The sequence below is a fragment of the Misgurnus anguillicaudatus genome, chromosome 1 (assembly GCF_027580225.2).
Source record: "Misgurnus anguillicaudatus chromosome 1, ASM2758022v2, whole genome shotgun sequence".
Classification (NCBI taxonomy): Eukaryota; Metazoa; Chordata; class Actinopteri; order Cypriniformes; family Cobitidae; genus Misgurnus; species Misgurnus anguillicaudatus.
This window is the reverse complement of record NC_073337.2, coordinates 14,170,161-14,184,285: the sequence shown is the minus strand read 5'-3', so window position 1 is coordinate 14,184,285 and position 14,125 is coordinate 14,170,161. Positions and strand designations below refer to the sequence as shown.

The 14,125-nt window shown below is 34.9% G+C and overlaps 1 protein-coding gene across 3 annotated transcripts in view; it reads left to right on the top strand.

Annotated features, from left to right (window-relative positions):
* Window positions 1–14,125, top strand: part of sfmbt2 (Scm like with four mbt domains 2) — a 63,818-nt gene that overhangs the window by 32,174 nt on the left and 17,519 nt on the right. For 2 of the 3 annotated variants that reach the window (XM_073866988.1, XM_073866983.1), the window contains 6 exons: window positions 7,243–7,331; window positions 8,225–8,468; window positions 11,123–11,220; window positions 11,432–11,533; window positions 11,661–11,808; window positions 12,529–12,611. In XM_073866988.1, coding sequence (XP_073723089.1) covers window positions 7,243–7,331; window positions 8,225–8,468; window positions 11,123–11,220; window positions 11,432–11,533; window positions 11,661–11,808; window positions 12,529–12,611 — 764 coding nt within the window. The remainder of the gene's footprint in view (window positions 1–7,242; window positions 7,332–8,224; window positions 8,469–11,122; window positions 11,221–11,431; window positions 11,534–11,660; window positions 11,809–12,528; window positions 12,612–14,125) is intronic. The other variant, XM_073866986.1, reaches the window with a different exon arrangement.

Genomic DNA, 14,125 nt, shown 5'->3' with positions numbered 1-14,125 from the left:
ATTCCAGTTCTCATTTCTCACGGAAGTTTGAGTGCTTTGGGAAATCTTAAAACACAAACCACACAAATATCCTTGATTTAACCTGATTAAACAGAAATGCTGAACTGTTAAAAATAGATTTCTGAATGTCCTAGTAGTTGGCAAGCAAACAGGAAGTGGTGTTATCCACTTCAGTCACACATGGCAAGGTTGTTTCTACTGTACCAGTGAGTTGTTACTACATTGCTTTTCCATTAATACGCAGCGTATTAACACTTTACCTTGAAGGGGTGTTCATAAGACTGACATGACACCTTCATAATCATAACATGACACGTGCCATAAACATGAAGGAGATTTTATGCACGTTGATTCATTAAGTGTCATTCGCTCAATTATGTCATTTTTAATGCAAAGATGACATTGTTTGAATTGTCTTTGTTATGACAACTTGACATAAACCAATACATCATAACTGATCATAAATCTGTCATAAACATGACATAGTAGAATATTTATCAAACTTAAGAAACTATCTAGCTTTATGGGATAACATTACATTAAAATGCCATTAAAATGTGTTAATACTCTGTCAAATTGTTTTATAACAGCATCATGAATATTTTTTTGCAGTGGTACAAATTGAACTTCTATTAACACTTATGTTAAATAATTTTGAATACCTTAACAAAATGCAACAGACACATCAAAAGATTATACTTAACTTTATGTATGTGCACAATACATAAAAACTGACAACTAACACAACTTGTTCTTAAATTTAATTAATTAATTTAATGTAATTAATTGTTTTTGCAGCGATAATGCAATACAATATAATTTATCATTTTTAATTATTATTATTTTTATTTTTGGATGATTGATTTTATTTCTCTAACAACTAGAGGAAACTTAAAATAACATTATGAACTGAAGAATATTCATGACACTGTTATAAAACTATTTGACAGAGTATTAACACTTTATGACATTTTAATGACAAATTGTATTTGTACCACTTTAGTTGAGGTCAAGAAAAATATTAATGATGCGGTTATAAAACAGAGTATTAATACTTAATGACATTTAAATGACAGTTTAATGTAATGTTAACCCATAAAGCTAGGTAGTTTCTTAAGTTTGATAATTTATCTTCTATGTCATGTTTATGACAGATTTATGACAAGTTATGATGTATTGGTTAATGTCAAGTTGTCATGACAAAGACAATTCAAACAATGTCATCTTTGCATTACAAATGACATAACTGAACAAATAAAAATTAACGACAGCTGTCATAAACGTGCATAAAATCTCCTTCATGTTCGTGGGATGTCTCATGTCATGATTGTGGAGGTGTCATGTCAGTCTTATGAACACCCCTTCAAGTAAAGTGTTACCCCGTTTTTGTTCCCGTTCTTTTCTTGAATAATTGGTTTGATTACATGGGGAAAAGAAGCCTTTAAATCTGGCCCCGCTGTTTACAGAGGAGTTGTTGGAAGATATGCAAATCAACTTTTGCATAATGAATATTTGCATAGAGACTCCCTCGTGCGAAGAAACAGGGAACGCAAAATGGGTGATGTGTTTCTTTGAGTTGGTTTAAATTTTGCATTAATTTCTTTGATCAGAACAAATGCGTGCAGGCGAAAGAAGCATAAGAAAAGTGGCTGAATGGATTTTAAGGAAAGTAACTTTAAAACCATGCCAGTGTTTACCATGGTAGCGTATTTCTTGTTAAATACACTATTATGTACAGTTATTCAGGGTAAAATAACAAATCTTAACATCTAATTTGTTTCTCCTAGATTTTCCAATGAACTAAAGTCATGATTCTTAATACCTTAAATAGACCAATTCAATTAAATGATCCCATCTATGCTATCCACATTTATTTTATAGCTCTATGATTTTACAGAAAATATTTTTTTTCCTAAATACCATAAAGAAACACCTCAGATACTTGATACTTCAATAAAAAAATCTTCTGGGCAAAAAATAAAATCAATAAAAAATTGACATTTAAACACATGAAAACATAAGCGATAATGTATGCCTGTCATTATTTTATTGCTATCTTAAACAATTAGCTAGTTTAGGCATTATGATAAAAAGGAAAACATGTCTTGTGTAAATGTGACACCAACAGAGAACTACTAAGTGACTAAGTTTATAAATGCGTGATTGTCCATTTAAAATGGATCTGTAAAAATAGTTGGTCTATTTGTGTCTTTATTTCTGACACGTGAGAATAATAGAAGAGAGATGCAGTTTCATTTACTAAATAAAGAAACGATGATGCAGGTTAGATATATATATATATATATATATTAAAAGTTTATTTGTGTGGGGCAAGGGGCATAGCCACAGTTTTGAACATTTGAAATGACCCCACATGTCTTTCTAAATTTGTATTCAAGAATGGTAATGTGGGTCATATAATACAATGACAGTTTGAAAATAATCCTTTCCAGATTAAACATCAAAACATTTTAAAATAGGCCTGCACGATATTCAGGAAAAACTGGCATTCCGATATTTTGTGTGGTGTTTTTTTTCTGTATATTGCAAAATGAGAAATACTGGATGACTTGAAAAGCTCTGCCTTGAATTTAGGGCTTAAATTTAATCTAGATTTTTTTTTCAGAACATTTGACGGGGATTCACGATTCGATTGCTTTTACTAGTCAACTTAAAACATAACTAGAACAGTACTGCAGTAATGTTCTCTTTCAAATAACATTGTTTTTATGAAATTGCAAGAACATCTGGGTAAAGAAATTAAAGTTCTAATCCAAATGCACTAAGGAATAGTTATCAACATGGTATAAATATAAAATCAATTCCCTTTTTAATATCTATGCAGAAAAAAGGCATTGTTTAGAAATATAATGGTAGCCTAAATGTGAAAATGAGACCCAGAACCTACAATATGTTCAGGCATTTTTATAATGTTTTGTTGAATTTGATTGTAGTTTAAGTACACAGTCATAATCTTACATCACATGTTAAACCAAACAATTCAACTAGTATTTTCCTATGATTTGTTTAAAATTTTATTCGATTTTTCATGAATAATTTTGTCAATAATTTGGACAATGAATGCTATGATTGACTTCATTTTACCATTCTTTAAAGGAACACGCCCACATTTTGGGAATTTAGCTTATTCACCATATCCCCCAGAGTTAGATAAGTCCATACATACCTTTCTCATCTCCGTGCGTGCTGTAACTCTGGCTGACGCAGCCCCCGCTAGCTTAGCTTAGCACAAAGACTGGAAGTGAATGGCTCCAGCTAGCATAATGCTCCCAATAAGTGACAAAATAACGCAAACATTTTCCTATTTATGTGTTGTGATTTGTATAGTCACACCATGTAAAACAAGGTCATATGAGACACAGCCATCCTTCAACAGTATACACACTGGGAACTATATTCTCAGAAGGCGAAGCACTGCTACTTGGGCGGAGTGTTATAGTTCTCAGTATGTATACTGTTAAAAGATGGCTGTGTCTCATATGACCTTGTTATTTGTACACAGTGTGACTATACAAATCACAACACATAAATCACTTGTTGGGAGCAGTATGCTAGCTGGAGCCACTCATTTCCAGTCTTTGTGCTAAGCTAAGCTAGCGGGGGCTACGTCAGACAGAGTTACAGCACGCACAGAGATGAGAAAGGTATGTATGGACTTATCTAACTCTGGGGGATACGGTGAATAAGCTAAAATCCCAAAATGTGGGCATGTTCCTTTAAAATGAATCTGTTCAAATAAATCATTACTAGTTTGCGAATTATACATTTCTAGTCACGCTGTATACCTTGCCAACAGGGACATCGCAAACTTTTTGTATAGGCTATTTACTGTATTGTTTGCTCGGACCATTGCATTTAATTAAGAAGAGCACTCACTGTGCAGACACAGCGCATCATCTGCACTGAGATATATGCAGTCAGCACAGACATGTTTCATATAACTATAATTCAAAGGGTAAAACTGCCACATATGGTTTAGGTCATGACTTTTGTTTGTTGCTTTTGATGAAATTGCTCAGTTATGTCACTCGCCAATCGTTCTGTGCAGTGCCGCATAAAATTAAGGTGACCCCCTTTCTCTTATTGGGGTTCGGGGAGCACTGCATATGTATATTGTAAGAATGCTTAAAATTAAAATCCTGTTTTGTCATTAAGGGAAATCATCTTGTCTCAATTACAAACTTGTCTGGTAAATGATAAAGAATGATTCGCCCTCGTATTTATTGCATTGCAACAGATTGATAAGCATACATGCTATTTATTACTGGATGATAAATGGCATTCCAGGCATGTTTTTGAGTCTGTAAATCACAACTTCAAACCATGACTCACGACTTTGTAGCGTTCCAGGCAAGTCACCCAAACTACCTGAGCGCAAGGAATTTACGTCACCTTAACATTTCAACCTGGTCTCATTGTTAATACGTAGTATTTACATGGCACACGTAACCGTAACAGTAACGTGACGTAACATATAACGTAACAGTTCAAATTTCAAACGTTCACCAATGGAAATGACGCAAATATGTCACGTAGCACACAAACAAGCCAATGAGCGTTTGATATCACTTCCGTAAAGCAATGTGTCGTAAAGCTTCTTGAGGCGCGATATTTGAATTCAAATTTATAATGAAAGCGGGATTTGACTTTACGGTTGCTAATAAGAACTCAGACAAAAGATCGCTGGATAAAGGGCTGAATTTGGATCTGTTCCTCGCAATCGTATGAATTTTAAAGATGTGGATTACAGCAAATTAATAAAAGTTCATTTTTTTGTGAATTTATGTTGTATTTTGGTGTAATTGTTGCTTAGTAATAATAATGATGCATTGCATAGAAGACAGCACAGGAGAAAACGTGTTTTTGTGTGTCATGGCAAACAAACTTAATATTAAAAAAATAGTTAAACAATTACATAAATGTTATTCATTTTAAAATAAAAAAATGTAACAGTCTTGTTTAATATTGCGTAATTCTCTGAATATCATAATCATTTCATTAGGTAAAATAGAGGTAGAAAATATGACTGAAAACATGTCATTAATATGAGTGAGAAACACCAATGATTTTAATATTTACGATAGGAATAAAATTTGTACGTCTGTAAAGCTGTAAATACGTAAATAATTGACGTATTAGTCCTGTCAAAACGTTGATATTATACGTTTCAGTGTGTTTTAAACGTAAGTAAATGTACGTAAAAATGTAATTAAATTTTACTGAAATGTAAAAATACACACGTATTCTCATGAGATCACGTTGAACATTTTAATGCGGCAATATACTTTCACCACATTCTTATCGTTTCAGACACATAACATTGTAATACAAAATCGTGTGTGTATTATTTATTATTATATTATTATTATTAGTTTGACTGCAACGTTATATGGTCCTAAAGTGTATTCTCACCGTGTACCACTTGCAGAAACACTGCATCCGTAAGGGCTGCCATTGTTGTTTTGTATGGTTTCGGAGGATATGTGACGTCAGAGCTCGGAAATTGGAATACATGGATCTAGTACGAGTTGACGGGTGTTAAGTGACGCGTTTAATTGCCATTCCAGTGCACTTTCACAGGTAGAAAGTTGGAAAACACAGGTTACAGGTTGCCTGGAACGCGGCATATCTTTTTATACTTTGCTGTAAAGGCGGCTCTCCTATTGACTCTGACCTATTAGTGTGTCTCTCATGATAAAAATAGTGAAGACCACTGCACTAACAGCACAGGAGTTTACAACATGATGATGACTATGACAATATTTTCCTTTTTTGGTCATCATCTTGATCATTTTGGCACATTGTAGTAACATGCTGAAAATTTGGTGTCTTATTTTCCTCTGGAAAAAGTAAAATCCAATAATCTACCCTGCCCCCCAGTCTCTCTCTCTCTCTTTCTCTCTCTGTGTCTTTGTTTACCAGAATCTTCAGTCAGGGCAGAGATCACACCCTCGTGAGTGGTGTCATGTGTTATTGAGTGAAACACTTGTGACGTAACAGGGCAGAGACAAAGTATTTGGCTCTCACATTCAAGCTAACAGTCAACAACTGCAGAGACTGTAGAGAAAGACTTCTAACCTGAATTCTGCTGATGCAAATACACAGTTTGTGCTAGCAATGCACAACCTGTCATGATTTATATGCTGGGCTGCTCACCTAAACACAACGCTCGGTGAAGGTTTACAGTAATGCACTGCTATACCGAAAGCGTTATGCCTTTCATGTGGATAGCATAGCTGAGGTCATGTGGGGTTGTGGAGAAATGTTTTAAGTTCCTAAAGAAATGACTTTGCTTGCCGACTCTATTTGAGATGTACCGGGGATTTTTCTCAGAAGAAGAAATAGACATAATGCAGAGAAAGTCTCACCTTGTTCTTCATTTAATTTCATTACGCTCTAGCAGAAATAGTGGCGACATTAAATTTGTCATTTTTGTCTGGGTTACAACTTTATCCATTTAGACACTAAAATACAGAAAATTGTACTTGCAGACTTGCAGTTTTTAATATGTGACCCAGTCTGTGAAAATCCAGCTAAAGTCATTTTATGCAATTTATTATTGTTTTTACAAAAAATTCTGTGAAAATATAACCTTGATATCTTTATATTGACTTTTTATGCTTTACACTGAAAAAAATGATTCATTGAATTTACTCAAATTTTTTAAGGTAAGTGGTTGCAATCAATTTATTTAAGCTACATTTAAACAAAAGTTTTTTATTTTATTTTACTTTACTAATCTTTTTTGTTTGAATGTAGCTAAAATAAATTGATTGCAACCACTTACCTTAAAAAAATGGATTAAATTCAATTAATCTTTTTTTCAGTGTAGCTTGGATTTCAGGCAGGGTCACATATCCATACATAATGCACAAATTAATATTTGTAAGAGATTGGGATGAATGTTTGAGCAAAGATGTGTATTAAACAGCATATCCATACCATCTGGTGCCGACAGCATGTGTATTGTATGCATGGACATTTGTAAAGTCCATACAGTACAGTGGCAAAAAAAGTATGTGAATTTATTCGGCATGTATGTGTGTACCTGTGTGCATTTATTGGCCTGTGGGAAAACCCGTAAAACTGCATACAAAATGTTTCTCTGCCACACACACAGCATGCTAAAAATGACTCCAATGCATTTCAGTTTTAAAAGTGCCTGTATTTGAAATTTAATTGTACGAAATTCATTATATTTTCATTATCTCTCTCTCCCAGCTATAAAAGAGAAGTCTAATGATTGGGCAGAGTTTCTTATCAAGGAGCTCACAGGTTCACGGACAGCGCCAGCCAACCTGCTTGAAGGGGTAAGAGATGTGTTTGTGTGTCATGTTGTTACAAACTGTATTCAAAGCACATGATAACCATACATTAAAATGAACATTTATGCATTTGCCAGACACTTTTATCCAAAACGACTTAGGGGCCGATCACACCAAACGCGGTTATGGCAGTTGCAGGCGCCTTTTTTTAATGATTTTCTATGGGCAGTGAGCGTTATGCGCACCGAATGCGTTTTTTGCCGCCTGCCACAGCACGCATTTTTAAAGGGGCGCTAACAGTACATTCACATGGGGCGTAAGCATTTACGCTTGACGGAGGGCGGGTTTGAAGCCTGGCCAACAGCCAATCACAGTTGCCGCAACACATGCTCGTCTGTTCTCAAGACTTGCATTAACGTAATTGGCTGCCTCTGCCTAGTTTATTTGCATAAGGCGATCTGATGAAAAGTTGAGAAATGTTTAACTTCTGCCGCGAGCAGCGGCAGTGAAACGACGTAAACGAATCCACAATTCAGTTTGACTCAATGACGCCACCCATTAAACGTAAATGTGCTCTACCCTCCACCGCCACTTTCAGAGTGTGCTTGTAGCAGCTAGGAGGCTGCTCAGGTTGCAGCAACAGTACAATTTGTCCAGTTAAAAGTTGTTCTATCATTGAAATAATTTTAGAGACATTATTTAAAGGTAAAAAAAACTACATAGTGTTGCTTTAACGCAGGTTCCCACCCAAAAACGGCCCGAGCACCATGACACAATAAAACAATTAAAACATTAACAAGTAATGATTAATAGGGATTATTTTGAGAGTACATACTTCATTTTTGGAAAATCCTTCATATTTAAGTAGTGCTGAACTAATTGATTCCCCTTAATTGAGAGTCATTCATTTAATCTCTTTTTTGCTTTGTCATTCTCAGCCATTGCGAGGTAAAAACACGGTGGATCTGATCACTGTAGGCTCTATTTTGGAGTTGCGCGATGCCTTTGAACCCAGCGTGTACTGGGCAGCTCGAGTCCAGCGCAATGTGGGTGGACGCTTATGCCTCAGTTATGTTGGACTGGATGACCCCGTTCACTACATCTGGATGTTCTATCTTGACACCAGACTCCGCCCCCTAGGCTGGGCTAAAGAAAATAATCTGTCAATGGAGGCTCCCACAGGTGAGAGTATTAATCAATGATTACAAGTTTAAATCAAGGTGGTTTTGCCTTCTGCCAACTGAAGATAAAAAATAATCTAAATTATGCTCTAAATGGTTTACTTGAAATATTAAATTAAAATCTTGCATATTTGCATGTTTAACTTCAAACATCTTTCACATGTTTTAAAGTTTTTTATCAGTGGTATGATTTTATTACCTATGGTATTTTTACCTGTTATTGCACCTTCATCTGGTCATTTACTTTTATTGGTACATAAAAAGTATATTGTGCATTTCCTGTTAGCAGTTCTCAGTTATCTTATATATTAGCTGTGTCCGAATTCGAAGGCTGCGACCTTTGAAGGATGTATTTTAAAACTACTTAAAGCTAGTAAGGCTGTCCTAATTCGAATGATGCTTAAAATGAAGCCTCAAAATGCGTCCTTATTTCTCAGCGCTGCTAAGGATAGAACCAATGGATCCTTTACAGCCTAGGCTATCCCAAGATGCACTGGGGCCTGTAACAGCTGAATATAACGGCTGAATATTTTAAAATAAACATTTAAAACCTTTATAAATAAAAGTGTGTATTTAGCAGAAAAAAGTTTCTTGTCAATGTTTCAGTATTATAAGTTATGTTTTGTATTAATATTATTCAGTGTATGTTGCGTATATTTCTAGGGTTGATTATTTTAATATACTGTTGGTAAGTTTAATCTAAATTAACATATTAATCATATTTTCTAAAATAAAATATTTTTTTCTGGTTCCGTATTTATTTTAATAAGTCAGAAACGTTTCCGCTGTGACGCAAATTATGGGTCCACTATCATTTCATTTCAGTTCCCTTTGTGGACTTCGGAGGCTGCCACCTTCAATTGGGTGATTCTCACGAAATCCAGACTTAAAAGGTGTCCAGCATCAGATTTTTTTAATAAGCCCTTGAACCCATTTTTTTGCACATAAGATAAGGTTTGAACTTGCTATTACCATTATTTTTAGAGGATTTAAAAAATATTTCCTATAGAATTATTAACATTTTTTAGATTATCATTATCAAAAATTATCATTACCGCAATATGATATTACATTAAATATATGCATTTACAAACTCATGTTTCGGTAATGAGAACTAAATAGTTGTCTAGGTACAATGACAAACAAAACTTCAACTTTTATCTGGAGAGAAAAAATAAAAACCTGGTAGCCATCTTAAGTGTCACAGTCAATTATGTCCCTTTTTTTTTTGAAAATGTTAGTTTATTGAGTGCTTAAACAATGATTGAAAATTGTTGCGGAGGATGAGAACATTTTTCTTGGACACATTTATATTCCTTATTAATGTCTCTACATTTACCAACGATCACCAAATACCACATGTTTCTTTACTGTAAATGTTGATAGTATAACATGCACTGAAGCTTTTTATTTTTTTAGATTTTAAATTATAAATATTTCCATGTCAAAGAACCCAAATCCAATCATGGACACGTTGCGGTAATGAACATTTTTCCCCTTAAATGTGAAAAAACAACAAAATTGGTTTGTATGATGTCATTTGAAATCATGTGCAAAAGAATACTTGAAGAGATGTTTGTAACTGTATGCTTCTTATTTTGAAACTCTTACTTTGCATTTACTTTTTTATCAAAATGTTTCATAACACCTCATAAGTCTAATTTCGAGACAATCACCGGCTTGTGTCCTTAGAAGGTCGCAGTCTTTTAATTGGGACACAGCTATTGAAATGCAGATAAAATAAAATATATAATTTGGTTATTTTTTTATTTAGATTTTTATTTTTGAATTACGTATATTTCTTATAATTTAATTGTAATCTGTGATTTTTTTCATCAACTCATGAACCCCCTGCAATTCCTGCAAATCCCAGTGTGGGAAATCCTAGTGTAAATCTTTGGAATTTTTCTTGTCCAACATCCACACCCCATGAATGTCATGGTTCTGAATCCACATTTCCCTAAAAAAAAAAAAAAAAACGACAAAACATGCAAACGTGTTCTTGTAATCTTTCCATTCAGACATGCTTATGTAACGTGAAACATTAAGTGCATGGGAATTGTGTGACAAGACTGATAAGTTTACTTGAATTAGTAATGTCAGCAGTTTTCTTATCTTAAAGTACTGTACAAGTTCTGACATTACGTTTATCAAAACTATCCTCACAAGATTGAAGCTTCTGTATTAGCAAAATATTTTACTAAAGCCTGGCTTGCATTTTGCTGTGGTGGTCATCGGTATGCGTGTATGCAAATGTGCGTGCTAATGTGCTTGCTGAGTGTGTGTGCGCGCGTGGTCATTCTGTACGTCTTTCCAATTGGTTTTGTTTAAAGAAATGTAAGTCTAATCACAAAATCAGATGCAACAGTTGACATAAAGGAAATATTCTGTAAGAACATGAAAATAACATGTTTAGATGTAATATATACATTTGAAAGAAGTATATGAATTGAAACGTGTAACCTGTCAGCTGTCTTAACAAATGCATGAATGGATGGGTGGCTGGAAAGGTATTTGAATAAATAGGTGGGTGGTTGAAAGTGTAGGTGGTTGGAAAAAGTACACGGATAGATGGATGAATGAAAAGATGAATATATGAATGAACAAATAGGTGGACAGATGTGCTGATGAATGTCTCTCATATTATCTTTTTAGATTTGTGTGGATTAAGGAGCAGGGCAGAATGGACAGAAGCTTTAGAAGAAGCCACAGCCGAAGCCATAAAGAGTCCACTTCCACTGGAGGTATTCAAGGTTTGTGTGTGTGTGTGTTTCAATTTTAGCCGATCCTTGTGTGATTTCACAATTACAATGGGGTAATAAACATACTAATGTAAAATGCCAAAAGGTTTGTATCTTAAATATGAAAAACAATGAAATGTCTTGCCAGCATGTGTGTATCCGTGTGTGTTGGAAAGGCTGGTAAAGAGAAGTAGCGGAGATAAAACTCATCTGTGTGTTTCAGGATCACGCTGACTTGCGCACACACTCCTTCAAGATGGGAATGAAACTTGAAATGGTGTCACCAGCCGAACCCTTTTACATCTGCCCTGTGTCTTTAACTAAAGTAAGCACTGAGACATACTCCTCACACACTAAATGAAGGGTTACTACGCTTAAAGTTATAATTACTAGCCACCTACCCTCAGATCAAGCTTTCTTTGAGTTTCATATTGTTTCTCTCTATCATGCAGGTTTACAATGAATACTACTTTCAAATCACAGTGGATGACCTTACTGCTGAAGCCACGCCCACTTCTGTGGTGTGCCATGCTGATTCACCAGGCATCCTGCCAGTTCAGTGGTGTCTAAAGAATGGTGTTAGCCTGGAGAGGCCACGTGGTGGGTTTTGCTTTGATTGCAATATGGTGTTTATTGGATCTTATAGCTCTGTTTAATTTCTATTTAAATTATTTTATTCATTTTATTGCGTCTAAGTGCTATACTGGTATGACAAACTAATTGTATCTGTGTTGGTATCACTGGTAAAGGATAGGCAAAGTTCATGAGTTTGATGCATAGGGAACCAATTTTATACCCCCTCAGGTTAGATTACACCATAAAAATATGAAGTGTGACAACATTTTTTGACAAAAGACAATATTGTTTTATGGTATTTATTGGGAAAAATGCAAACCATAGCATATTGGAAAATCTGGGTTTTATTAAAATAAAATTATCATTTGGCTCCACTTGTGATGTCAGAAGGGGATCATAATAATACCGCCTCTTAATCTGCACTACCACGGCACTGCCATTTAGTGCAGAGATCAACACATTTGCATTTAAAAGGACACACCCAAAAACGGCACATTTTTGCTCACACCTACAAAGTGGCAGTTTTAACATGATATAATAAATTACCTACAAGTTTTGTGAAATGCCCCTTTTAATAAAATATTTGAAGAAAGAGAAGATGGACATCACTTTTGGTCACTACTGTGTGTGTGTGTGTGTGTGTGTGTGTGTGTGTGTGTGTGTGTGTGTGTGTGTGTGTGTGTGTGTGTGTGTGTGTGTGTGTCTTTTTTTATTTATTCATCTTATCATCTTTATTACTTTCAGGTTTTGAGTCACAGGACTTTGACTGGGCCGACTACCTCAAACACACAGGCACTGAAGCAGCTCCAGATGCTTGTTTCCCAAACGTAAGACATTTTCTGACGCATCGCCCCCGGTTCAAATAATTACGGGTGTGGTTTCGTGTTTTCTGAAGACGGGATTTCCCTTTATTTTAATATAGTTTTGTCAACAGCTTTCTAATTATGTCTTTCTATTCAGATCACAATTAAGCTCACAATGACACATGCAGAAGGTGTAAAAAGAGGCTTCTGCTTTTGAAAGAAATACCCTTCCTATTTTGTTTTAGTTGTTTCTTATGAATCTGACTATTTTAGCAATCTGACATACAGCCTAAACTGGAAAATCATTGGGCAACTTCTTTTTAAAATAATGAATAGTAGTTTTATAAATAAGTTTTATAAATTCGAATTTATTTGGCTCAATCCATAAATATTTTTTCCAGCCCAAAAACAAAACAAAACTGTAAATCAATAATTTAAAGGATTACTCCACTTTCTTAAAAAAAATCAAGATAATTTACTCACCCCCATGTCATGCAAAATGCTGATGTCTTTCTTTGTTCAGTTCAGAAGAAATTATGTTTTTTAAGAAAAACATTCCAGGATTTTTTTCATTTTAATATTGGACTCCAACCGTTTACAGTTTAAATGCAGTTTAAAATTTAAACGCAACTTTAAATGGCTCTAAACGATCCCAAACGAGGCATAAGGGTCTTTTCAAGCAAATCGATTGTCATTTTCAGTAAGAAATATAAAAAATATGCACTTTTTAACCACAACTTCTTGTCCTGCACTAGCCGTGTGATGCGCCAGCGCGACCTCGCGTAATTGAAAAGCACATTTGCAAACCTTTTCAAACAATTAACTGACACAAAGACATTTATTAGTATCAATCCACATACAACAACGTTGGAACGGTCCTCTTTCTTTACACTTGTAAACATTTGTAATTTCGCATACGTCATGCGTGACCTTTCAACGTGATTTCGCAATACGCGAGGTCACGCTGGACGTCACATGGCTGGTGCATAATGAGAAGTTGTGGTTTAAAAGTGCATATTTTTTATTTTTTTGCCGAAAATGATAATGGTTTTGCTAGATAAGACCCTTATGCCTCGGTTGGGATCATTTAGAGCCCTTTGAAACTGCGTTGAAACTGCAATTTTAAACTGCATTTAAAGGACAAGTTCAGTATTTTACACTTAAAGCCCTGTTTTCAGATTGTTTATGATGAAAAAGAACGGTTTTGAATGAAATTTGGACATATGATGCTGGCCCGAGAAGTTTCTGTTGTATCACCCACTACCTCTACAATGGGTGTATAGGTGCACTGAAACAATCCTTCCTAAAATGTGTTCGTTTACAAAGACGTGAAACTCACCGAGTGGTCAGGGGTGTTCACTGAACACAAAAAAGATGCTTTCCAACACGTGTTTTAGCATTCGTTGTAAACTTGTGGACCTATTTTTTCAAACGCCTCACACTCGTATATTCTTACGCTGAGAGCTTGAATAATAGACACTCCAGCCCAGTTGGTGGCGATAATCCGCCATTGCCAATTGCAAGAATACAAACAACGT